Raw genomic sequence first — 25,896 nt, forward strand, 5'->3', positions numbered from 1 at the left:
TGTGGTTGGAGTCAACAGAGCGCTATATGAAGTGTGAGCTGGAAGAGCACAACCGCTTGCTACAGGAAAAACAGCTGGAGTTGGAGTCAACAGAGCGCTATATGAAGGGTGAGCTGGAAGAGCACCGCCGCTTGCTGCAGGAAAAACAGCTGGAGTTGGAGTCAACAGAGCGCTATATGAAGGGTGAGCTGGAAGAGCACCGCCGCTTGCTGCAGGAAAAACAGCAGGAGTGGGAGTCAAAAGAGTGCTGTTTGAAGGGCGAGCTGGAAGAGATCAAGAACCAGCTTTCTCAAAAGACAAAGAAGAAGAAGTGGTACAGAAGATTAATCTAATCTAATCCTGACTCCACAATGGCTCCACAATTCCACGATCAGCAAGATAAAATGAAATCAGATAATTTTGTACTTTTACAGAAAAAGTAAATGGAGGGCCAGCTGAAACATCTTCATCCACACAGACTGTAACCCTTGCATTTTGTTCAGTTATTTCTCTTCTTATGTGCAATAAGAAAAAAGTAAAATCATTTAAATAATGTATTATTTGGTTTGTTATTAATAAGAATTTAAGATGCACTATAGTAATAAGTGTTTTGAGTTTACTTTAGAAGCTTATAGTTGTAGATTATAAGCTGTCACAAAGTGGTGCCGTTTTAAACAACCCTTTGAGTAATCGTTTAATCTCATTTGTAATATATATACTTTTCTTTGTGGAAACTTACTTCACTACAGTACAGTAAAAAATGGTAAAATTCCTTTAACTTTGGCACCAGAAAATTACGGTAAAATTAGAAAAAAAAAGTCATTTAAATGCAGGTTTTTCCTTTAAATCCGAAGTGAAACCTTGAGTATTTAATAATATAGTAATAACTATAGTATACTGTAGTAATAACTATAAATGCAATTACACTGCACACTTTTATAATAAAACCACTGAGACCAGTGTTTAATCAACTATTGATCAGAGTAGACTTCTTCTTCTTCTTCTTGTAATAAGAATACAATGTGAAACAGAAGCAGCAGTAGTTGTTATAGCTCAGGTACAACTAGCCCACAGCTACAGCTTATAATAAGTAGCAGCCTAGTAAACTACAGGAGCTGGAAGTAACAGCTCTGTGAATTACTGCCACCTACCGGCGACACCGGCTACGTGCAAGATCCTCCTTTACAAGCAGCCAGGGGACGTAGAGGTGAGGGGTATAGTATCCAGGTCCCCATCATGTAGAGGCCCTTCAAAAACCCCATTTTAAATGTGTTTTATATCTCATATTTGGACATCTAATGTTGTTAACATTGGCTTATTTTACATTTCTTCTAAGATGTTTATTGTGTGACATGTTTCTCATGTAATAACCTTTGAAATATTATCATAATAATTGATCGGGTTCACTATCTGTGTCTAATGTAATAGTGTTTATTGTGTAAGATCCTGACAGCACTGTGAAGCCTGAGAAGGGGGAACAGATGAGGAGGAGAGCACTTTGACTCCAACTCTGGAATGTCTCTGGGCTTTCAACTGTGATACACAGTGACTGACAGATAAAGGATGCAACATTACCAGCATGGCCAGGGACAAGAGGAAACCAGTAACACAGGGCAAATACTAAAGACCAAGAACAGAGCAGAACAAGTCCTACCTGTCATTTTGATTATGTGGTGCTTTTGTTCAGTTATCTATACTTTAACAACTGTGCCTGGACTTGTGAATACCACAGGCAGAGGCAAATTAATAATTACCTAAATAGCAGAACTGCAGGAGCTGCTTTAAAGTAACAGTGGGCAAATGGTTTACTGCTTTATGGTTCCGCTATTAGAAGTCTTTGTTTGCAAAGTTGAAAGAATGCTCCTTGTTCAGATCAAATGTCTCACACTTCACTTAACCTCTCTGTGCTCTGGACTCTGTGAGGATCTCCTGGCAGTGGGCTATGGTGACCTTGACTCCAGGAACCACAAACCAGCTGGCTTTCATGTTTTAAGTACTTCATTGTAAACTAAGATTTGAAGACAAGTAACATGCAAGTTATCCTATAATACCCCTTAAAAATCTCAACTGACAAAGCAAAAAAAAAAAAACTCTGACTCAGCTGCTCCTGAACGTTTTTCCCCAAAAAGCATCTTTAAACCCAGTGGGAAAAACAATGTTTTATATTAAAAATATGTTCAAATGTCACCTTCAAAGTTAACTTAAGGTGTCAAACAAGCCCTTAGAGCCAAAAACCAAGACCAGCTAACTTTGTGTTAATGTCCATGGGCTTCATTTGCAAAAAAAAAAAAATGTCTGTAACAAGAGGGCAAAGATTCACACAGGCTGTAGTAAAACATGGTAACTATACACAGATGTTTTTGTGGTCTATGACTCTTTAAGGTCACTCATCCTTGTTGTTTAGAATTGCTTCAGTCAGCTCTTGTGCTGGCTTATATTAAAGCACAGTGAGCAATAACACGGGATGGGAAGATATAAATCCCGTGATGACAGGTCACAGACAGACCGTGTGGTTCTGTTGCACAGAGCTGCTGAAAGAGGAATAATGACTAAGAATTGTTCTTCTGTGAAGCTTCTGTAAGAGCTCCTGTCACTAAAAGTTTGGTTGAAATGTTTTTACAGTTGGTCTTGGTTTAGAACCCGCTGTAGTGAGTTCTTGTTTCACGCGCAGTGGGAAGTGAACGCGGATTTGAAAGTGACATGTGAAAGTGTCGGCCTTGACAAGCTGGAATCAGAGGATGCTTGGTATTTGTGCTTTAAAAATGACGTTAATGGTTGATGAATTTTCAAAATACGTGCCAATTAATTATCTTTTGATTGGCTAATCGATTAATGGACTAATCACTGATCAATCTACATAGCGGAACATAAAATGAGACAAATGCATGTGGATGCCAAGCAGTGATGTTGAACTTTGAGACACTAATAGTCCCGTGGTTATTACTCCTCTAGTAGCCACAGTCTGGATGGTTTCTCTTAAATGTCCGACTGCACCTTTAATGTCCCTGCATGCGCCTGGGGGTTTGGTTTGTCCAATTAGGTGGAGCCCAGGAGGAACAGCAGGTGAGCGACAACAGACACAGACACGTTTTTCCCCAGTTCCTGGACGTGGAGAAAACCGTGCGAAGTTTCATTTACAGTTTCTAAACGGTTGTAGAAAGTCAGTCAAAGGCAGCTGATAAAGTCTCATGGTGTTGGAGAAAGATTTCCCGATGATTGAAGTGTCGATACCATCGATAGAGAAGAAAGTGGATGAGTCGGGAAAGTCGAAGAAGGTGAGCACGCTGTTCAATCACTCCACTTCGCATGTTTCACTTTTATTGGCGGCATACAAACACTGTAACGTGTTATTACTTCGCAGTAGTGCGTTTCCACTTGATATAGGGCAACATGAACACATTGCATGTCCGCCTGTGAGACCAGGTCACCTGGAGAAAGAGTGGAAAGTAGGTCACCTCAGGCTGTCTGAGTTCTGTTCAGGGGAACAGTGTACTCGAATCCTTATAAAACTTTAAATATATTGACGGAGTCTTGAATTTTTTTGAAGCAAAAGTAAATGGGTTTAATAGTGGAAGTGTTATGGTTTAGTCCCCCTCACCAGGAGGTGACCCAGGTACTGCTTTATAAATGTCAGGGTTTACACAGCTGGTGAGAACTGGGGTTGGACTGAAGATGGCTGACCCAGGTACTATTACAAAAAAGGTGGTTTATTGGAATAAAAACATAACATAACAGGGTCCATAATACATACAACAAGGGAAGGGCAGTGATGACTAAGGAGACTAGGACGGTAAACACACAAACTAACGACAGGAACTAGGATAGCAAAGGATGAGAACGGACAGGTGAACAAAAAGAACCAACGTAAACAATGTAATCCACAGCACAGAGACTGTCAGCGTAGCATCTTACACACGTCTAAAAATGTGGGTCAACCACAACCTTTGTATAACTTACTTTAAGTATTGTACATTACATGTCGCAATGCTCCGACGGCGAGGGGGCGTCTGCCAGAGGTATAAATAAGGAAGCCAACAAATCAGCGGAATACGCCTCAGGTGTGCGCACCGACCCACGAGTCACTAATTACCCGATGCGACACAGCTGAGGCGTTGATCCCGCAAAAAGGGAGAGGAGAGCAGGAGAGGAAAAATAGAAAGAGGCAGGTCGCGCCGAGCGGACCTGACAGGAAGAGGATATCCAGATCATTTACTGGGTGAAACTAGCAGTTCCACCTCGAGTCACTGAAATGTAAAGTAGAAGTACGTGGCATAAAAATGAAAATGCTCTCAAGTATACAAGTACCTCACGTTTGACCTTCAGTAAATGTACTCTGCCACATTCAGTCATTAGTAGTTGGTGCTGAAGGCTGTTATGGTGCTGTGCAGTACATGTCCCCTCCTTTCCCTGAAGACACAACTAACACACACAGTGGGAACCACGTACCTCGGTGTATCCTGTACAAAAACTTATTAATGCAAAGAAAAGGGTCGAATTAAAGCTGCATTAAATAAGAGCACAGATTTGGATGGATCATAAAAAATTGTCTAGAAGTATTTTCTCCCTGCTTGAAATTGATTTGTCCTTAATCTTAAACCTTTAATTTGAATTTACTTTATTCCAGTTTTTTATTTTCCAAAAATAAAATTTACCAAACAGTGATACTTGAAGAGAAATCTGCATTAGAGTATTATTTGATTTTTATTTGAAACTACTGCATATACACCCTATAAAGGGAACTATTTTAAGTTGTGTTAATCTCTTCAGTTTACATTTCCTCTTTGTATTTGTCCCTTTTAATGGGATTAGGCCACACTGGAGAACTCTGTCCTTTTAAAAAGAATGAACCTGATGATTCGTTTTTGTCCTCATTTGGATCAACCTGGTAAACATTATGTCCAGTAAATGTGAATAGAGTGCGACTTGAGCGTCTGTTTTTGTCTCCTTGTGTGTTTTGTTTGCAGCTTTTCAGAGTTGAAGTCTTGTTTAATGAGAGGAAACACGATGTGCTCAAAAGAAGCAGCGAGTTCCAGACTCTCCACAGAAAAGTATGAACATGGAACTTGTTTATAGCCACAATAGTCATATGTAGCAGTGTATATCATGCTACTAGATGTATAATTTCTTTGTAACATAAAATTGTTTACATGGGTTCAGCTGATTTAAAATCACAAGGAAGTTTTATTTTTATGTTCTCCTGTATTTGCAAATCTATGTTTTGTGGTTTAAAACAAGGTAAGGAGTGTTCAGAAGTTCAGAAAAGCTATGAACATGAATTAAAAAAAAAATCAGTTCTTCAAATTGAACGTATTTCAACCACTGTGACAAAAATTTACAAAAACCAGTGTTTTGGGAAACTTTTTTGGGAGGTCAGTTCCCCAAAGGTTTCCACCAATTTCTATATGTGATATGAGAAAATTAAAGGTATATTTCAAAACAAGCAATTTTTGTTACCTGCAGCTCAGGAAGATCATTCGGACTCCGGATTTCCCAAGTAAAAGGAATCCCCATCTGAGGACCAAACCTGTGGAGCAGAGGAGGCAGGAGTTGGAAGATTACATCCAGGTAAAACATCCAGGTGACCACTCAGCAAGGTGCTAACCTCTTCAGACACTCACGACGAGCTTCTGTCCTTGTGCAAGTCATATTTTAGGGATTCCTTGAGATCATTTCAGTTTTGTCGGGGTGATACTGTGTCACCAACAGTGACTTTTGGCCTCACTCAAGCAAGTGAGCGGGAAACTTGATTTATGTATACACACCTTTTAAAAGCAGTTCTAAAGCCCATTACAGGAATTTGGTATTAGCTGTTAGTTACTGGAACTGTTCCAAGAAAGGCCAGTCTCACAGTTTGATGCTGAGTATGTAGAAAACGTTAGTACAGTACCTGCTTGTTATATGTGAGACAGGGAGTTTTATAGGAGGTAAAAGAAAATAACTTAATAGACAGATGTCATTAACCATCAGATTCCTAAAAAGACTGATATGACAAACAAACAGATTCAGCATTGGGTACATTTTCTAATGAAGAATTTTTGTTTTTCTAGAGACTGATGTTAGTTTATGAACTATTGTACACACACCTACTAAAATCATTTCACATAACTTATTTTTTCTTAAAAGCGCCAGCATAAAGACCGGTTCCTTAATAACTGAAGCAAATAACACATCCTTCATTTCCTTTGTCATTAGTACCAAATTGCCTCATTTTTTTTGGAAATTATAAGGAAAATCTCCAAGAAATTAGCTGGAAAATATGGGACTCATGAAATAAAATAAGTAGCACTGAACAAAAGATTTGACATGGAGCTCAAAATTTATCCAAAGTAATCATGCGATTTAGAAAGCACTGATGGGGTCAAAGGTCATGTTGCATCAGTAACAAAATATTTTGTCATGTTGCTCTGCCTAGCAAATGTGTCAGAGGTGTGTGATTGGCAAGCCACTTCACAGTCTTGGCATTACTGTAATCTTTTTTTTTTTTTAAATGTCAGGGTTTGTTTTGTCGCTTTTTGCCAGGAGATCATCTGTCAAAATGAAGATGTGCCACAGGTGCTGCTGGACTTCCTCCACGTTAAACACTTTCACACGGGGAACAAGATGAGCAGTATGGAGTAAGTCCTTCAGTCCTCACTCTGACTGCACCCACAGATGTTGTATTTAGGTCCTCTATTTTTGGACTGGGGGCAATGCAGCAACATAATAAAACTTCAGCTACATCTCTCATAGTGGTGTGAAGCAGCAGCACTGGCTCTAAGCCACAGTATAGTTGAAGAATTTTTTCAGTGTTATTTTAAAACTGGCTCACATTCTTTGCTACATAACAAATGTAAGTTTGATCTTGTAAACACTAACTTTTATTTTGATAGTGTCCTTGCCAGTAATCTACTAGTTGTATGCTTTAATTTCAGGTCACTTGAACTGGACAGTCAAGATTACAGGTAAGGGCATTCAGTGTCTATTTTCTCACTAACTGTTTGGTACAGTGACAACATTTGTCGGCAGTGGACGTGTGTGAACATGTCAGGATTTCGAAGTCAAATTTCCCACTGCCACATGAACCTTATGGGAAAGCAGTAATTTATCACATTTACTCCCTGGGTTGGATATCTTGTCTACTAGGGTTGAAGGATATCCCGTCAATTTTTATTGCTTCCTGGGTGGGATTTCTTAACATTTAAATAGATTTTAAACCCATTAGTGTGGCTAAATAATTGATTTTAATTCAGGTTTTCTTTGTTGGTGGTGGTGGCTTTATATTTCAAAGTTTATGTTGAATCTTGACTCTGTCTGTACATTATGTCTGGTGATAGTTACAGGTGTTAATTAATGTTTCTCAGATGATTCAATTGGTATATAATGTGTTTATCCAGACTGCTTTGCGATTTGCCTTTCATTCACCCGTTCACATCCACAAACAGCAGCAGGCTACCACACAAATTGCTGACCTGAGCAATTTGAGGGCAATGTGAGGTTCTGTCTCTTGACCTTGACCTGTGGGAAGGAAGAGTTGGAGATTGAACCGTGATCAGTGGATGGACCCCTCTAGCTCCCGAGCAACAGCTGCTCAAGTTCATAGTTCCTTACAGTTAATGATATGAACAGGAACAAGCCTGTATCTGTCTGACAGCACCAAACCTCCTGATGTTGATTTTGACATAGCCAAGCTAAACCAGAATGGGCACATACAAAACACATGGTGCACTACTGCAGTCACATAAATGGATAAATGCTTTGTTACACTTGAAGAATAGTAGTAGTATACAAACATAATTACTAGTGCATGAAAAAAATTGATGATATTCTGCTTTTGTTTCCTCAGTTACCAGTTATCACATAAGAAGGTGGTTGGATATTTTCAGGATCCATATCTCTGCGACTGTACATCAGGTGGGTAGAACAGATTATTGGTACATCTTGAAATATTTTCAGCTTGGAAAAAGCACTTAAAAATTGTTATTGACTGTACTTTTGTTATTTTTGTGTGCATTTTGTTGTTTAATGTTGTATTTTGAATTGAACTGTCATGACTGACATGCTCTTTATAAGAGCATGCCAGTCTGAACATACTGCATACAACGTGAGCTCTGTCCTGTAGGTCTTCCAGATGTTGTTGTGGACGGAGTTCTTCAAGGTTTTTACCCGCGGGACATCCGGGTCAGCTTCACTGTCTCCACTCTTACCGAGACTGACCCCACCACTTCTATAGACGCCTAAAATGACTGTTTATACGATTTACTGTAAGAGGATGGAACTAGCATTACACAAAAGACTTGGTTTTTGTTTGACATCAGTGGGATTTAACCACATCACCCAGCCTTTGTCATGTAATGCTCCCCCCACTGTGCTGACAGCAATGTGAAGATCTCTGATTGTTTTTTAGCCATGGAGGTGTCATAATTTTTTATTTTTTATTTAGTTGTGACATTAAGTTTTTAGCCATAAGCAAATATGAACTGAGTGAAATGCATGCTTTTGTTCATTGTAATGATAATTTTTTAGTAAAGATGTAGTGATGGAGTTCTAAACCATGTGTAAAATTTAAGAGACAGACACTGATTACTTATTCTTTGTTTACCAGTTTAGTTTGTCAAATTAACAGGCTGTCAAACAGAGCTGTTTGGGTGTGGGACAAACAAAATTATGAGTCCTATTAATTGAGGTTGTATGCTTTTTTTACCTCATCACTTTTTTGTGATGAAATTATGCAGATGCACTAGGACTGATACAAATCGAAGATTAACACAGCCTTAAATGTCTTCAGCCAAATACTGATGCTGAGGCTATGATACTTTATATTTTGAAGCCTTCTTTTAGTGTAACTAAATTAGAATTAGCATATACTGTGTGTAGTTTTTTTTTACTTTATTGAAATTGTAATAAAAAATCAAACAGGACTCATCCTGGATGAATTCTCCATAAACCTAAACTGCAGAAAAAGAAAATTATGTTCTTCTGTTTGATAAGCTGATGGTCAGACAAGACAGTGTTTGGACACTTAACACACATTTACAATATTATGTTGTAGGCCAACGATGAGGCAGCCAGTTCGGGAATAGTCCTGTTTATAATCACAGTTAGTTACCACAGTTGGTGAGAAGCTTACAGGCCTAATAATTTGAACGACGTTCATATTTGTTATTTCACTTTGTATATTTATTAAAAATCAAAGCTAAAATTTCTAATTTTTAAAGATATTCAGACCTTTACTTCAGTAATTTGTAGAAGCTACTTAGGCAAGAATGAACGTTTTGAGTCACCTGGAGTAAGTCTTTATAACCTTTACACAATTAAATTTATCCCAATCTTCCAGACAGATCAAATGCTATTGAAGGTGTCAGTGTCCTGTTAAGCTGCCATGCCTCACCTCCTCCACTGATTAAATAATTTACAAGCAGCAACAAGCAGTTCAGACACACTTACTAGTCTGAAGGAGAAAATACAGAAAGAATGGGTTTGAGTCTTTATGTCATGTAATTGTGGTTTACTGGTGTCTAATTGGTCTCCACTTTGTTGAAATTCAAGACCTGGTTGAACCTATTCACTCAGAATACATAAAGAGAACAAAATTAAGCCCATCATTAAATGAGAAGCTTGATATAGTACAGACAGATTAGGAGTCAGTGGGCCCCCCTCCATCCCTCATTTGTGGTTGTTTTGTGGCTCTGTACTTGTTTCTTCTTCTATTTGTGGTTATTATGAGTGTCCTTGTGGTAGTTTTGTGTCAGTTCCTGAGCCCCTTCAGTAATCCATCCATGCACCCTCACGTCTGTACAGAAAAATTAGGCTACACTCATTAGCCTTCAGCTTAAATGAGTATAAAGACTGGAAACGGAGCAGTATGCTAACCACCACAACAAAAGCTCAATCAACACATTATTTATTATTGAATTTGACAAAGAATTGTAAAAAAGTTTATTTATGGAGGTTAGGCTCAGATTGTGTGAAAATAAGTTTGTACAGTGTGTTTGACTACTTTGGGAATCACTTTGTGAACACCCACATTGGGATAGGAAACGGGGAAGGAAGAAGTTAACCCTCATATGCTCTGGCCTGTCTGCACCATGCGGCGTGTGTCGGCGCATGCGCGGAGCGGGCAGCGGAAGCCACTCCCTCCTCTGTCCTTATTACAGCCATGCTGTGTGCTGGCGGTCTCTGCACCTTTGTCAGTCATTGGTGCTCCTTCGATGACTCGTACTGACTCACCTCGTCACCTGCTTGTTTCCCCGCCGCCGGCATTTAGCAGAATAAATCCTCTGTATGTGAAGGACCAGGAAACCGAATCCTCTTCCTGCTTGAGTAACTAGAAGCCTACACATTATCGGTACGTGCCACTGATAACTATGAAGCTACTTCTGTTTTATCAGAAGCTGTTAATAAGCTGGGATGTATAACGTTACAGTGCAGAAAGTGTTTGGCTGCCAGTTTTTAAATTAGATTGCTCGCTAAGCCGAGTTACTGTCAGATTAGCTTTGATCAACTCTAGCCAAAGATATAGCTTGTGTTAGCATGTTAGCTAACATTAAGTGTGTCTACGTTAGCAGTAACTTCACCCCTGTAACATATAGTACTGGTATAGGTGCAGCTTCAAGGGCAGAGCAGCTCACTGGGTTATTATGGCTCAGGTACTGTACAAAATGTAAACCTACACTGTCATCCAGGTGTAAATGGGCAGCTCCTCAACTGAAACTAAAAGACAAGTTGAAACGGGTTTATCTACAAGAGAAATTCATTATGCTGTGCTCTGACAAAAAGAAAAGAATAGACATCCTACATTTCTCCATCATTTACATAATATATGCAGTGTAAAAGCTTTAGGCACTAAAAGTGAACTGAGGATGCTTTCAGAAATAACGTCATGAACGATTTTTAATGTCATGCAAAGTCCAAAGCAGATCACTTTCAGGTGTCAGGCTATAATTCTTCAGAGCTCCACAATAAGGAACACTGTTTTCCAATCCTAACCTACCCTTAACACAAAGCATCCCTGAATCCTATCCTTACCCAAGCAAAGTGCAGCTATATGAAGTGGCATACAGTATCTGTATTGTATTTGCTCAGGTTAAGCAGTGGCTAGCCCAGCCGGCTTGGAACAAGATGCATCAGGATCTTGGTGGCACCACCTCTGCTTAACACTTTCCTGTTATTTAATCTAGGGCTGCAGCTAATGAGTGTTGTCTTTATTAGTTCATCTGTCAACTATAAAGTGAGCAGTTTTGTTTTCTGCTGTTGCAGGAGTGTTTGGGAGCATCATGTGGAGGAAGGCTTCAGCAGCAGCCCTGCTTGCATTAGCTGTTGGCTATTTCTACCATGGCAGCCCAGACCTGCCAGAGCAGATTCTGCAGTATATCAGCCTGCCAAGCTTCCAGTCCTCATCCGAGGGTACGGCTGGTCAGAGCAGTCTGGAGCGGGTGATCTCTTCTGCCTGGGAGAGACTGATAACTTTACCAAGCCGACAGTGGAGCAAAGTGGCAGTAGGGTGAGTTACAGAGATGAACTGTGAGGTATAAGTATCTTTCCTCTGAAATCAATATTTATTACTGCAGTTGTGCACTTGCTCCTTCTGCTGTACGCTGTGGCATGTTGAGAGGCTGCAATCAGCTCTGCTAGTGAGAAGGAATGTGTTATAGTGGTTCAAGAATGTGGTTCCCCAGTGAATTCTGTTACTGTCTGTACTCGCCCTATAGAGAGGTCTCCGAGTGGCATAATCAGTGAGATGCACGTGCAGGAATTGGGTAGAAAATGACCCAAAATGGCTGAGATTTGATGAGGAAATGGCCTTTTAACAGCTGCTCACATCTTTAATTTTGGTAGCTTAGTCTGAATATCAGGCTACAAGCTGATGTTTAAAATTTGTATATATTTGCAGGATTGTTTGATTCAAATATTTAATAATGATTTGTTATTAACTATGACATAACGTGTTTGTAGTATTTCTCATTATTCCCCCTGCCTTTCAGGGTGAATGCCTGCATTGACGTGGTCGTCTCTGGAGTGGGACTGCTGCAGGCTCTGGCTGTGGATCCTGGCACTGGCCAGGATCACGAAGTGTTGCACTCCAAAGAGGACTTAAAGGAAGCCTTCATCCATTTCATGGGACGTGGAGCAGCTGCTGAGCGTTTCTTCAGCGACAAGGAGGTCTTCCAGTGGATTGCACGTGCAGCAGCAGAGTACCCCGGTGCCAAGGCAAGGCTACTTTACTCCCCAGACTTTGTCAGAGGCTGATTTACTTTTGGTTATTAGGCTGTTTGTTTAAATGACCTTTGACTTTTTTCCTACCTTTTTCTTTTTCCAGCTGTATGTGGGAGGGAACGCTGCCCTCATTGCTCAGAAACTTGCCACCTACCCTGATCTGATGGTACAGTAGCGTCTTTATAATTTTGTCATCAACTCTTGCACTTAACCCAAACTAATGAGCTTTTACATATTTCTTGAGCCTGTTTAAAATGCAGTTGCATTAATGAACTGACATGCACAAGATTATGATGTATTGACACAGGACTTTGTTACGACTCTCAAAATCACAGTATCAATTTTTAATTAATAGTTCACATGCCAAGTTGTGCTGTGTGTAAACTTTTCTGCAGGAGATTGTACACATTTGGTGGTGTATTACTTATTTTATGACATTTTTTCTAAAATTGGTTTTAAAAAATTCCACTATATCACCTTGTTTACAGTATTACAGTATATCGACTCATAACCCCCTGTAGTGTGACACATATTGTATCTGCAGATTCTTGCCAATACACAGGCCTACTGGACAGTAAACATGTGAATGATGTATTCCTTCCATGTACAGATGTCTGGAGAACAAGTGTGTGAGTTAAAAAGGTGCTGTCTAAGCACAGTATTATAGTGTAATTCTGAATCCCTGGATTTCAGATATAATTCTGCTAATGTAAAAATATTTTGAAGATCTTATAAAGTACAGTTTCTGTCAAAATCTCACTACTCAACAGTAAACAATTCCCAGAATCAGCTTTATTGGTCAGGTGTGTTGAACACACAAGAAATTTGACTCTCATTGTGCATGTGCAGTGTTCTTCCGTAAGGCAACGAGTAAACAAGGTGCAAAAATAATAATACAACCTGACAAATGCAGGGTGGCATTTGAAGACAAAAGAATTATGTTTCCTCCAGACAGTCCAGTGTGACTCTTTCATCATGCTGCAGGTTTTACTATGTGGGCCGGTGGGTCCTAAACTTCACGAGATGCTGGATGTACAGATAGTTGTCCCTCCAGGTTCCCTCCAGGAGACGGATGAATATCACCTCATCCTGGAGTATAAATCAGGTAAAGAGCAGATCAAGTTGCAGCTTCTGCAGAATCTGTTGCACTTAACAAGGTCAACATGTGAAAGCCTTCTTCTCTGTCTAGGTGAACAGTGGGGTTCAACTCAGGCACCTCAAGCCAACCGTTTCATCTTCTCTCACGACGTATCCAATGGGGAGATGAGTTCACTAGAGACGTTTGTGGCGAGCCTGGAGGAGTTTCAGCCAGACCTGGTCGTCCTGTCAGGGCTCCACATGATGGAGGGTCAGGGCAGAGAGCTCTGGGAGGAGCGGCTCAAAGAGGTCAGTGGCTAAAGCCTGTGTTTTGCAATATCTTCACCTTTGTTTTAATCAATAAAGCTGCATGTTGTGGCCCTTTCACTGCAAGTCATACATATTGTAATATCATATGTTACCACTGACCCTTTTTGTATTTATTTCTTTGTGCTTTCTAGTCAGTATATTATTTTTTTTTTTTTACTGTATCACTGCAGACACTGTCTGCTTTTATTGAGCTGTGGTAATGTAGTGTTAAGTAAAGGTGATGACTTACCCATCTTTTGTGCTAAAGTAAAAGATAACGTCTCTCAATTGGAAAACTAGTAGAATGTCAACTCTGGTGTGATCCTTTAAAATGTCCCTACTTTTATTTAAGAGGATTCTTCAGTTCAGAGCAATTAAAAATCATTATCCCACTTCATTGTTAACAGTATGTCCATTGTAATGTTGCATGATTCAGGGTATAAAGCTAAAGTGTAATTATCACATACGTTTTATTGTTCTTCACAATACGCATGCATGTCTGGAGCTCAGATTATATCAATTATAGGGAAGCTTGTCTAACATCTTGTACTTGCATCGTGTTCGCAGGCAGTGTCGGCCATATCTGAAATTCGTAAAGACATTCCCATCCACCTGGAGCTGGCAAGCATGACCGACAAAGACTACATGAACAGCATCATGCAGGAGGTTCATGTGGAAGACATTTGTCTTAGTCTTTCATGTAACCAAACCAGTTCTGTATATTTAATTAAAGTTTTTCCCTCTGTTTCTTGTTAGCAGGTTATGCCTATTGTCAGCTCCATTGGGCTGAATGAGCAGGAGCTGCTCTTCCTCTCTCAGGCTGGTCAGGGGCCTCACGCAGACTTGGCTGCCTGGAAAGGCATCCCAGATGTGAGCCAGGTCAGTGACATCCTCTTCTGGGTCTTGGAGCAGTACGGCCGCAGTGACCCATTGTCAGAGGCAGACTTTACACGCATTCACTTCCACACGCTGGCCTACCACATCCTGGCTACAGTGGATGGATACTGGGGGAACCAGGCGGCAGCAGTGATGGCTGGAGCACGAGTGGCCAGCAGCCAGGCCTGTGGCCTAGATTCGGTTGATGTTAGCAAAGTGGAGCTCAAAGCCCCACTAGAGTTTTACAGCTCACACACTGAGCCACGAGAGAAGTTGTCCCTGAACCCTGCAAAGCCAGTTATTGTGTGGCGTCGTGGAAATATCACCTTCCACTTCACACCAGTGCTGGTCTGCAAACAGCCGCTTCGGACAGTTGGGCTTGGGGATGCCATCTCATCAGAGGGATTAGTTTACTCAGAGTTAAAGACCCAGCTGCCCTTCTGAGATGTACAGTACTTCAGTCTGACACTTGAAACGTTGATGGGAAGTGCTGCAAAGACCCAGTGACGTTTCACCTGCAGCTGTTGTTGGAGCCATGTTTCTGAACCAGGTTCTGTCTTCTTTCCCAAAGGCCCTCTGTGTTTAAGAATTGATCGATGGCATCAGTTTTAAATCTTGCCTGATCACTCCTCCAGCCTGCTTCAGTGTCCGTAGCCCTCTAACCTGTAATCCTCCAGTAGACACGAAAAATGAGGACCTGGATCTTATCAGGCGGTGAGGTGACCTGACTCCATGGACTGGGTGCAGCTCAAAGCCATCTTCACAAACTGCAAAGAGCTTTTTTGGCTCGCCTAATATACTTTGACCTGCATATCTTCAGTATGCTGTGCCTTGAGAAAGTAAAATAATTTAAAAGTTATTAAATATTTTATTCAAATTTGAGAGCCAAACAAACATAAATTTAAGCTTCACTTCAGTTACACTCCTGATAGATATATATATAATATACACACACACACACAAATAATTGTGTTTGACTGGAAACTGATGATGTCTTACTATACAGTAGAATCTAAATGGAATTATTGATGATGACCTTTTGGTGCATTCATGTCAGACACACTTAATTATCCCATGACTGTCAGACATCTTTACATGTAATAACTGTTATCTAAATATACTTGACATTTTTGTTACTTGTCCTGAGGGATAAAAATACTAGAGAGTGTGAAAGAGTTTGTGTTTTCTTGGGGTTTGACCTGAACACCCCCACGATCAAGATGTTTTAGTTTGGAAATTTTATAGCAGAAACAACTGTTACTGTATCCTCTCTGTTGCTTGTACATTTTTAAAATCCTGACACAATTATTCATTTTTGATTTAAATAATGAAATGTTACACTTATAAATGTGTATTTTAAACATGGTTTTGAAGGGGATCATTGTAGTAGATCATGCCGGAGCTCAGTTTATGGTAAGATGCCGGCTAGATTCGTTTGCCTGTAAATTAAGTTAAAAGTAAAATAAAATTTGAACATGTCCTGTAGGTCATATGTAATCAGGGTTACTGCACATGTTGGTTTGCTTCATGTTTTGTTTTCTTTTCAGGTATTGGTTTCCTTTACTCTTAAAATGTGATTATAGAACATGATTGGCTGGAAATCCAAAAAGCTGTCAGTATAACAAACTGCAAGAGAAGCTTCCAGATTTAAATTCTAGCATATTTGTCAGCTATGCTTTTTCATAGGTTTTTGTTAATTTTTGTGAACAATTGCGCCTGCTTCATCTTAGATGTATTGTATGTAACCATCAGAACAATGTTTGTATACCTCAAATGGCCACTGAAGGCAATACCGATGGAGTCTTAATGCAAAAGTACAACAAAGATGTGTGGCATTTTGTTGAACAGAATTGATTCTTTGCACTAGTAAGAAGGGGGAGGTGTGCCTGCAAAGGTGACTGTAATGTCAACTCTGAACTCCTGTTATTTTTAGCAAGTACAATCTATTCCACTTAACTCTTTATTTTTTTAACATTTATAACTGTCAGCAATTTTCAGTTACTTGTAGTTTGTCATTAAAATGTATATGGTTGGCTCTGTTTGGCTTAATTGTGGTGATGGTGACTAAGGTGCGTATTTATTAATGTTAAGTATTACATGGTTAAGAAGTAAGGCTATAAATAAGACAAGTGTTTTTGATTACTAAATTACTTTAGTGCCATTTTATACATATGGCCCACTCATTGAAACAATTTTGGAACAATGCATTTTATAAAATAATTTCAGTAGTTAAAAGGATCCCAAATCAGGTCAGAGAGGTTTGTGGTGTGACAGAAAACTCTTGTGCTGTAAATGGTAAGCTGTTTTAGTCCTAACATTACATTACTTTAAAGGGAATAATCAAGATTTTATTGATCCCTTGTTGAAAATATGCAAGGTGCCCAAGAAGAATACAAATTATAAGCATATAAGGTAAGTCAGATTAGTTCCACCTTTACCAGCTACAACATTAAGTGTGATGATCACAATAATGTACCAATAATAATAGTAATTTAAAAATATACATTAATGTGAAATGTGCCATTATGCATAGTGAGTACTTTTACTTTTGGTAATGATGTTAATAGGCTACTTTTATACTTTTACTCAGGTAGCATTTTGAATGCAGGACCGTTACTTGTAACAGAGTATTTTTATTTTTGCTACCTTTGGGCTAAGTAAACAGTCTGAGTACTTCTACCACTGGGGACGGATGAGACGATATAAACACATCCTTTGTTTGACAGAACTGTTACACGTTTGCATGTGATTGGCTGAAACGCTCTAGTACGTGAACCAATCAGAGCTCAGTGCGTCTCTGCCGTGTTGACGTCCGCACCTCGGATACCACACTCCTTCCCCTCGGTTCATAGAGGTAGCACGACTAATAGCCGTCATCTCGGAGTGCTCATTTCTTCTTATTGATGGTTAGATTGTGTGAGAGAAGGATGAAGCTGCTTGTAGCTATTACGGTCATTATGGGATCTCTGATTTTTCTCGCTTTCCCAAATGGCTCATCCGCTGACGAGAAGAAGAAAGGTCCCAAAGTGACTGCTAAGGTAGGTGTTCGCTGGCCGGCTCGCTAGCTAGCTAGCATGCTAGTGGGTTATCCAGAAAAATCAGTGCTTCCCTCTGGCTAACCGTTTATGCTAACAGCTGGTAAAGCCACGTCACTTGCAAGGTAGCCTCTAGCTTAGCCGGCCATCTTTTCCAAAAGCCAAGCTGCTTTATCAAGCAAACCTTAGCTAGCAAAAGGCTAACACGAAGTAGCTAAGTGTTGCAGTAAAAGTATTTAACGTTATTGTATTAATTTGTGCGCGTAAAGAGTTTAGCAAGTTCTGCAGCATTAGCATATCAAACTGAATCACATTTACACAACATAGCTCCTGGCGTATCTCAGTCGAGCTAGCCTTTATAGTCCAGGACATCGGCCTCGACGCCAACTACCGGTATTCCCCAGTGCAGAAATGATAAATTGCTCCGCATTAATGTAAGCTTTGATTAACGTTGCAGGGTTAATCTAAAGAGGAGTTCCTCCTTAAGATAACCTACTTTGCTGAAGCTCAGGGAGCCTCTGCATGTGTTATTGTCTGGGTGCAGACGGTTTGTCCACGTCTGCAGTTACAAGGACTGTTCGAGCTGGTCCTGGTATGTGGATCTTAAATTAACTGTGTGTCTGTTTTTAAGTTGGTTAACCCATTTATTCATCCTTTCTTATGCTACTTATCAAAGTTCATCATTGGTAACCCATAGTAACCTCCTGACACTTTTTTAATTGATATCTTTTAAGACATTTATCATGATGGCATAATGTCTTAAATTTAATTTGGAGAACCTGCAGAAACCCCGTGGTCAATAGCTAACATGGAGTCTTTGTTTCATATTGTTCAGAAAGACTGTTGCGGATAAACCAAATCTGTCATTTCAAATGCACATCTGTTGCCTACAGATAATTTGTTGTACTGCAAATTGTCAGTGAGCCAGTTGGAAAATCATGTTTGTTTGAAACTTTGTTGCTTTGTGTGTTTAATTTCTGAGAAAAAAATGTTCACAATAGAGTTTGATTTATGCATTCAGACATTTTATAGGCAAAACGATTTATCTGGAGAATAACTGGCTGAGTAATTGATAATGAAAATAATCCATAGTTGCAGCCCTGTAAAGGACGAATGTCCTAAAATGCTTGTAAAACACTGGGTGAAAATGGACTGTACATCAGTAAAACCTATTTAAAGATCCTTTACCCTCTGTCAATTCATCTGTTTTTGATCTTTAAAAAAAAAACCCACAAAAAATTGAAAAAGTTCTCTTTGAATCATCATGGGAGATATTGGAGTGTAAAGTAATGTCATAACTTGATGTCTTTTGTAGGTGTTCTTTGACATTAGAATCGGAGATGAAGATGTTGGAAGGGTTGTCATCGGAGTGTTTGGGAAAACCGTCCCCAAAACAGTTGACAACTTTGTTGCTCTGGCAACAGGAGAGGTGAGACATTCAGTCTTTTCGTCTGTTTGTCACACAGTTTGTGCATAATGTAACACCAGTCTGCAGTGATGTGTATTTGCTCAGTCCTCACCAGATTCAATACTAACTTTAAATTAACTGGGGGTCAAAATCATTGCAACATCTATTTGTTTTTATATAGTAACAGGGCATAGAAGGTTCAGTGGGTACTGAGGGCAAACTGGCCCAGACAATTTATTTTTGACTTGTGGTCATTCTTGTTCACTCTCACAGATCAGCATTTCCTGTAGACACTTTTGAATAAGTCATTTGAATTTCATTTACATGGTGTAAAATGGCAAACAATGGCAGCTGATATCCTTGATAGTTTTCATGTGTTATTTATATTGTTTGGTTTTAAATGAACAGAAAGGGTTCGGTTACAAGGGCAGTAAATTCCACAGAGTCATCAAGGACTTCATGATCCAGGGTGGAGACTTCACCAGAGGAGACGGCACTGGAGGTAAAATGGGCACTGACATTTTTACCTTGCCTTTGAACTGATTTATAAAAAAAAACTTTTCTGCAGTAATAAACATTGCACAGGATTATCTGCATCAGCGCTGTCCTGAACATTTATTGATTTTGACTCTAATATTTTACCAATAGCAGTTTAGCTGTGAAAAGCGTCAGGAATGTGTCGAATTTTCAGTGTCCACTTTTGCTATAACTGGGTTATTTCCATTCAGTTCAGATTTACTACAAACTCCTGAGGGTTTAGTGAACTCAGGATTTATCCTGTTGCTTTATGAATTTATGACCCAGGACAAAAACCGGTTTCCCAGTAGGCGTTGAACATTACCTTTTTATATTTTGCATCAAGAGCTCTTTCACAAGTGCCACTTTGTCACTTCATGATGATGCTCTTAGAGTACATTTGGCAGACGCTCTCATTCAGTGACTCGCTGCTGTTCAGTATTCACACATAAGCAAATGCCAGCAGATGGGGGAAAAAAGACATTTGGCAGAAATCAAGTCAGAGAAGTGAGGTTGTTACCAGGAGGGAATAAGCTAATTGTGCTACAAATCTTCATCTCCTCTTGAAGGCAAGAGCATCTATGGAGACCGTTTCCCTGATGAGAACTTCAAGCTGAAGCACTACGGTGCCGGCTGGCTCAGCATGGCCAATGCTGGCAAAGACACCAACGGTTCCCAGTTCTTCATTACCACAGTCCAGACTCCATGGCTGGACGGCAAACACGTCGTCTTTGGAAAAATTCTGGAGGGAATGGTGAGTGTCAGGCCTGTCGGTCACATACATAGATTACTGTCTAAGGTACAAATAGGGGGGAAGTTAAAGAAGCCAATCTGATAGGGTCTAGCTTGCTGCCAGCTCAGACATCCCTGTAGTGTTTTTGAAATCCTAAAAATCACAATTTCAGACTACAGTTAAATAGACCATAGTTTCCTGCACTCTACCCTCATTGTTCAGTAGTGATCAAGCAAAGGAAGTGTTTAAAATTCACAACTTTTTAAATGAGATTTTGTCATTGCTGAAACATTCTATCTTTTTTTTTTTTTTTTTTTTTCTCCTTCTTCTTCCAGGATGTGGTGAAGAAGATCGAGAGCACTAAGACAGATGGTCGTGATAAGCCTCTTAAAGATGTCACCATCCACGACTGTGGCAAAATTGAGGTGGAGAAACCATTTGCAGTGGCCAAGGAGTAGAGCACTGCTGAGGAAGAACAGGGTAAATAGGGACTGGTGGGTGTTGGAAATCATGCAGACCACCTTGTTTTATCACAAGTAGCACCGTGGTCCTGGTGAAGGGGCTTTGGGTCAGTGGCTGCCGTCTTAAAGCACCAGAAGAGCGTAAGTCTCGAGCATTTGTAACAACGCTTTGGGTCCATTTTACCAACAAGCATTCCAAGGTGCACTTAATTGTTTGGTTATTTTGTAAAAAAAAGAAATCTGAAATAAAGGTTTCATGTTTTGTTAAATTGTTGTGTGAATTTTATTACTGTGAGTGTGTTACACTGAGATACAAACTGAGATCTTTTTTTTTCTGTTTTTCACTGGGATAAAATAAGTTGTACCAAATAAGCTGCTACAATCCCTGACGACTATCACTGAACTACCTTGGTCCTAAGAAATCTTAAAAACCTGATGATTCTCAGGGATGTTGTGAAGCGATTCAGTTCCTGTCCAACTAGTGTACTTTATCTCAGATACATTTTTTTCATGAGATTATGCAGTCTTTTCTTGTTATAACATTTTTTGTGTCAATATAAAAGTTACAAATTTACTACAAATAAAGATCCTGCATTCAAAATCCTATTAAAACAAGAGCACTCGTAGTGCGCATGTGCCTCAGCCAAGGCGTAACATTTACCAATCCAAATCCTTGATCTGGATTTTTTTTTTTTTATGGACTGATAGGCAGTTAAACTGCCCCTACCTGAACATTTCAAGGTTCCATCTTCATCATAGGCAGAAAATATGCTTTAAAAGGTGGTTTCAGTGTTCACTTTAAGTGGCTGTCAGATCCAGATGAAATGTGGTGACGTTGCCACCCTACATATTTCAATTATATGATTTCGATAACTTGACAGATATGAATTATTTAAATTTTGCCCCATGTTGAAGATGGCGATTCTGTGAAATTTTTTGTGACCTTGACCTTTGACCTTTTTCATCCAAAATTTAATAATTTCTAAGGTTGGTCCACACCAGTGACTGTACAAAGTAGGCTTATGATCCATCCAGCTGTTTGTCTATAACCCTGCTAACCGGTAAACATACAAAACCAAAAACATAACCTCCCTGGCAGAAGTAATAAAAGTATCATCTTATAAAAGCATTTGGAGTACAAAGTAAAAATACAGAAAAGAGAAATACTCAAAATGCAAGTACCTCAACCTGTTCTTGATTAAATGCAATCACTGACTTTCCACCACTGGTGTTGGCTTCACCTTTTATAGCTGAAGAATTTCAGTTTGTTAAGCTGTATTTGATGATTTATTCAGACAGAATCTGTGGATGTTTAGTGTTAAAAACTGGATTTTATGAGTTGTGAGAACCCTGAAGTCTGCATCTTTTTTGTATCAACTCACAATTAGAGGCAATTCTTCCTGTGACCACTAAGGGTGCTGTTTCCCTTTTGGAAACACAAGTTTCAATTTGTCTCCACACTTGGTGTTGAAGGTCAACAGATCAGATGGCACCAACTCACTGTATGTGCAAAAAATGGTTTATTTTTTAATACATTTCCATTAAAGTATCAAGTGATTTAAAAATAAAAGAATAATTTGCGGATTGGACTAAAGAGGGCACCCTCACACAGCTCCTCAGCAGACCCACAGGCATTCCCTGGTTGTGGTTTCACATGTGATTTTACCGCAGTAAAATGAGGAATTGTACATTTTTGTTGACTTTCCACTTGTTTGTTTCACTTCTACCACACATTACCACTGGAGACAGAAAGCAGTTTAAATAAGAATCATCACAATTAGTTTTGGCCTCTGCTGTCCTGTTTTTGTCCACAACAGCATGGTTAATGTTACCAATCATAGAAAAGAATGTGGACTTTAGAAATGCACCTTCCTGTGATTGTCTAATCTTCTTGATGCTCTCGGGCTTATTCTAAAATCTGTACGGTACGTTCTACTGGGCTGGTTGTTTTGTCTGACTGGGTTATACTGAATATTCACCTGGTTTGCACTAGTTTCCAGATAAGATTGATCTGCTTTTTCATACTAAATAAGCATTACAATATATTATAGAATGGCAGAGTGAACTGCATCAATAAAATGTTTGTCATTGTGCATAAACAGTGCACAGCATAATTTGTGGGTGCTGCTAAAGTATATTAGCCATGTGAGAAAAATACTATCTCTGTAAGATAATCAGGGACATAAATATTCCTTTGGATTTTAATAAGCTGTTATGACATAAAAGCTATAATGTTTTCAGTAGTTTACAGCTACCCTGTTTAGCTCTAGGCCACATCAAATGTTCAGGATTCCTCCCCCACACCCCTGATACTAACTGATGTAATTTGGTGTAATTGATTCCAATGTGGCCATTTTTAGAAGTAGTGTCTGGAAACATAGAGGCCATGGGAACAGTTGTGGGCGAGGGAATGTGTTCATAAATGTTTGTCCAGGCCTTGCCATTGTATCCTGAGTCTAGCACCCAAATAGGAAGGTTACATTTCTATTATAGAAACTCAGTGGTCGGAATATCCAAATCGAGCAGTTTCAAGCAGTTTTACTACTATTTAATAAAATTATCTGCTGGTCCTGCTAAATAAAGTAGGTGAAGGAGGAGGAGAAGGGCAGCACAGTGTGGAGCCAAGGGCAGAAACAAACAAAACTCCCACAATAGCAATATACCACTCACCAAATAAGTGACCACCCAAGTACTCTCCACTCACCACCTCACATTTTTTGTAATGTATGTTTTATTTTGCAGTTTGGATCTCTGCGGTCCTTGTTTTGCCCAGATTCACCCAGGCATTTAGTGACTCACCAGAAGGAAAATATGGATGGAATTCCCTGGAGTCGGCACATCCGGGGTCTTGGATAAACCCTCTGCTGTTCAGTTTGGCCTTGTTTGTGGCAATTGGGGATTGTCCGGTAAAACTGTGTTATTCTTAACTTACTGGCTTTGCTGGAAAAGCCGCGACAGGCCGGACATATCTGGCATAGCTCCCTGCAAGAGGCTTTGTCAGTGAGATTAAAAGAGCACTGGGCAGAAGCACAACATGAAGCGTGGAGGTATGGTAACAGTAAAGGACCAAACATCCACATCCTGCCTAATTTCAGGCTGTTTGTCTCTATTTCTTTAGCTTGAGTGTAGTAGATATAGGACAGGTGTATCCTTTATGATTGTTTAATATATGACATTTTTTAGACGTGGATTCTTTGAAGGTCAATACAATATATTTCACTTTAGCACATGATATAAATGTCCTCTTACAACAAAGACTTTAGAAAAGTGGCTTTAGAAAATATTTAGACTCCATCTGTTCTGCATCTGTTACCTGTTAACTTAAAACTGCACTAATCAATATCAAATAGCTGTGTAATGTGAAAGGGATCACCCACAGTGACAAAGTCACAGTTAGATATCACTCGACTCTTTAGTTCACTTCAGCTCTGAGGAACATTTTGACATTTTTCAGCTCATTGTTTTGAATATAAGGCCTGCAACTTTACTGTTTTGACTCAGTCTGACCACTCTCATAAACTACGTTCACATTATCTACTGAAGTGATCCAAAACCAGATTTGATCTTTTTAGGGGCGTGTGATCAGACCAAATTAGATTTTTTTCCAAATCTGATCTAGGCCACTTCCATATATGATCAGACAGAATGGTCAGATCCAAATTCATGCGATTTTGTGATTTTCTTTTTTTGCCTCTCACTCCTTTGCATGGAGGGTAGCAACAACAGCAACATGAGAGATTAGGAAACTTAACCGTAAAATGCAGATTAACACGTATTTGGTGCTGTAGCGACTGTGTATGGCAGCAGAACAGTGAATGTGGGGATAGAGTCAAACAACAAAATACACGTTCATGGTAATGAAGGACCCCAATGCAACAATGTGACTCACTGAAGCAAAAATGAAGATTTATGACAGAGGAAAATGTTCTATCAACCTTTAGCTATTCACAAGGATATTTGGATCAATAACAGTAAGTAAACTATCAAATATTCCTGGCCCTGCCAAACCATTGATTCTGACAGACCTGTTTGGAAGGACATGAAAGTGACTTTGACAGTGACATATTATGATTGTGCTATATAATTACAGCTGGTAGTCTCTTTCTAACATCAGGTATTGTAATCAATAATAGAAGATTTTTTAAAAATCCATACTTTCCCTGACCCCATTTGATGATGGATCCCAACAAAATAAAAATCTTTGCAGCTAAAAGGCCTGAATAACAACAGCCATAAGCATGTCCACAAAGATAAGGAAACACAAACATGCAGTGTACGAGTCAGAGCGGAAGCAGTTCAACAAGTGAAATATAAATATACAATACAAGCAGCAGTGGGAAAGGTCACCATGGGAACTGGACCTTGTTTTTTGTCAGTGAGTTTGAGAAAGGCAGGCTCTGACTCCAGTACAACAAACTTTTGAGTTCCCACCCAGACCAATAGCTGAGAAGCACTGTCACATCCATTTCTTCATTGTTCCCCAGTTTCCTCTCTGGTTTCTTTCCCCCTCCTTTGCAGTGTGCACAGTTTATCATGTTGTTCTCTGAAGGGAGCTTTCTCTGGGACGTGGCTGAGGCTGCAGTGTCATGCCGGTTCCCACGATCTCCTGCCCTTCCTCCAGAGTTACTGCTTGCTCACTGCTCTGAACAGGAAGACAGTGCAACAAGGCCACAACTGTGTGCTAAATTAGGTTGGCTCTGCTGGGTCTCCATTGTCTTACATGGGAATTACGTGAAAGACTCTCTGTCTCTGTCTTTTTGTTGTGTTTTTTGTTTGTTTTTGTTTTGAAAGAAATTGCTTGATACTTATTAAACGGACTGTCATGAAAATCTGGTACAAATACTCATGTCCCTCTTAGGGTGAACTTACATTAACATTACTAATCCTCTGATATTTCATTTGGAAACATCAACGGGTCAAATATTCTGTTGTGCAATCTTTAGTTTATGATGAAATACCTGCAAAACAAATAGCATTCCCATAGGCCTCAGCTGTTAGTGCTAATTAGCAAATGCTAGCATACTAACTCACTAAACTGTGTGGATAAAATGGTAAACATACCTGCTAAACATCTTTGTGTCAGCATTGTCGTTGTGAGCATGTTAGCATGCTGATGTTAGCATGTAGCTCCGGCACCGCTGGGCCATAATACTTCCTCACAGAGCCGCTAACATTGCTATTGACTGTTATCCTTGTTTTCTTGTGAACTATTGGATAGTTTTATCTCTTCAGGCATCTGAACTTAATTAAAATAAAGTATGAGAAGTGACATACATACACCCTGTTACAAGGGGTCACAAGAAGCTATTG

General features: G+C 39.6%; 3 protein-coding genes across 6 annotated transcripts; all 3 read left to right on the plus strand.

The window, feature by feature from the left end:
- Window positions 1–2,403: 2,403 nt before the first annotated feature.
- snx22 (sorting nexin 22) lies at window positions 2,404–8,982 on the plus strand. 3 transcript variants are annotated; one of them, XM_020621157.1, is made up of 8 exons: window positions 2,428–3,042; window positions 3,137–3,254; window positions 4,944–5,027; window positions 5,440–5,544; window positions 6,499–6,593; window positions 6,891–6,920; window positions 7,802–7,869; window positions 8,078–8,982. In XM_020621157.1, the coding sequence occupies exons 2-8, from the start codon at window positions 3,168–3,170 to the stop codon at window positions 8,194–8,196; spliced, it is 588 nt and encodes a 195-aa protein (XP_020476813.1). In that variant the 5' UTR covers window positions 2,428–3,042; window positions 3,137–3,167; the 3' UTR covers window positions 8,197–8,982. The 3 variants fall into 3 exon arrangements, with proteins under 3 accessions (XP_020476820.1, XP_020476813.1, XP_020476804.1); XM_020621148.1 differs by having other exon boundaries at window positions 2,429–3,042; window positions 3,120–3,254; XM_020621164.1 differs by lacking the exon at window positions 4,944–5,027 and having other exon boundaries at window positions 2,404–3,254.
- A 1,047-nt stretch (window positions 8,983–10,029) lies between these two features.
- On the plus strand, window positions 10,030–16,572 carry adpgk (ADP-dependent glucokinase). Of its 2 annotated transcripts, none has more exons than XM_020625448.1 (8): window positions 10,030–10,303; window positions 11,215–11,458; window positions 11,940–12,165; window positions 12,275–12,337; window positions 13,156–13,276; window positions 13,361–13,557; window positions 14,125–14,223; window positions 14,314–16,572. In XM_020625448.1, the coding sequence occupies exons 2-8, from the start codon at window positions 11,232–11,234 to the stop codon at window positions 14,875–14,877; spliced, it is 1,497 nt and encodes a 498-aa protein (XP_020481104.1). In that variant the 5' UTR covers window positions 10,030–10,303; window positions 11,215–11,231; the 3' UTR covers window positions 14,878–16,572. The 2 variants fall into 2 exon arrangements, with proteins under 2 accessions (XP_020481104.1, XP_020481113.1); XM_020625457.1 differs by having other exon boundaries at window positions 14,317–16,571.
- A 676-nt stretch (window positions 16,573–17,248) lies between these two features.
- On the plus strand, window positions 17,249–20,821 carry ppib (peptidylprolyl isomerase B (cyclophilin B)). Its single transcript, XM_020625373.1, has 5 exons — window positions 17,249–17,471; window positions 18,784–18,897; window positions 19,285–19,378; window positions 19,962–20,146; window positions 20,461–20,821. Exons 1-5 carry the CDS (start codon window positions 17,337–17,339, stop codon window positions 20,581–20,583), a joined length of 651 nt encoding a protein of 216 aa, XP_020481029.1. The 5' UTR covers window positions 17,249–17,336; the 3' UTR covers window positions 20,584–20,821.
- The last annotated feature ends 5,075 nt before the right edge of the window (window positions 20,822–25,896 follow it).

This window comes from Monopterus albus, unplaced genomic scaffold (genome assembly GCF_001952655.1).
Source record: "Monopterus albus unplaced genomic scaffold, M_albus_1.0 scaffold7.1, whole genome shotgun sequence".
Taxonomy (NCBI): Eukaryota; Metazoa; Chordata; class Actinopteri; order Synbranchiformes; family Synbranchidae; genus Monopterus; species Monopterus albus.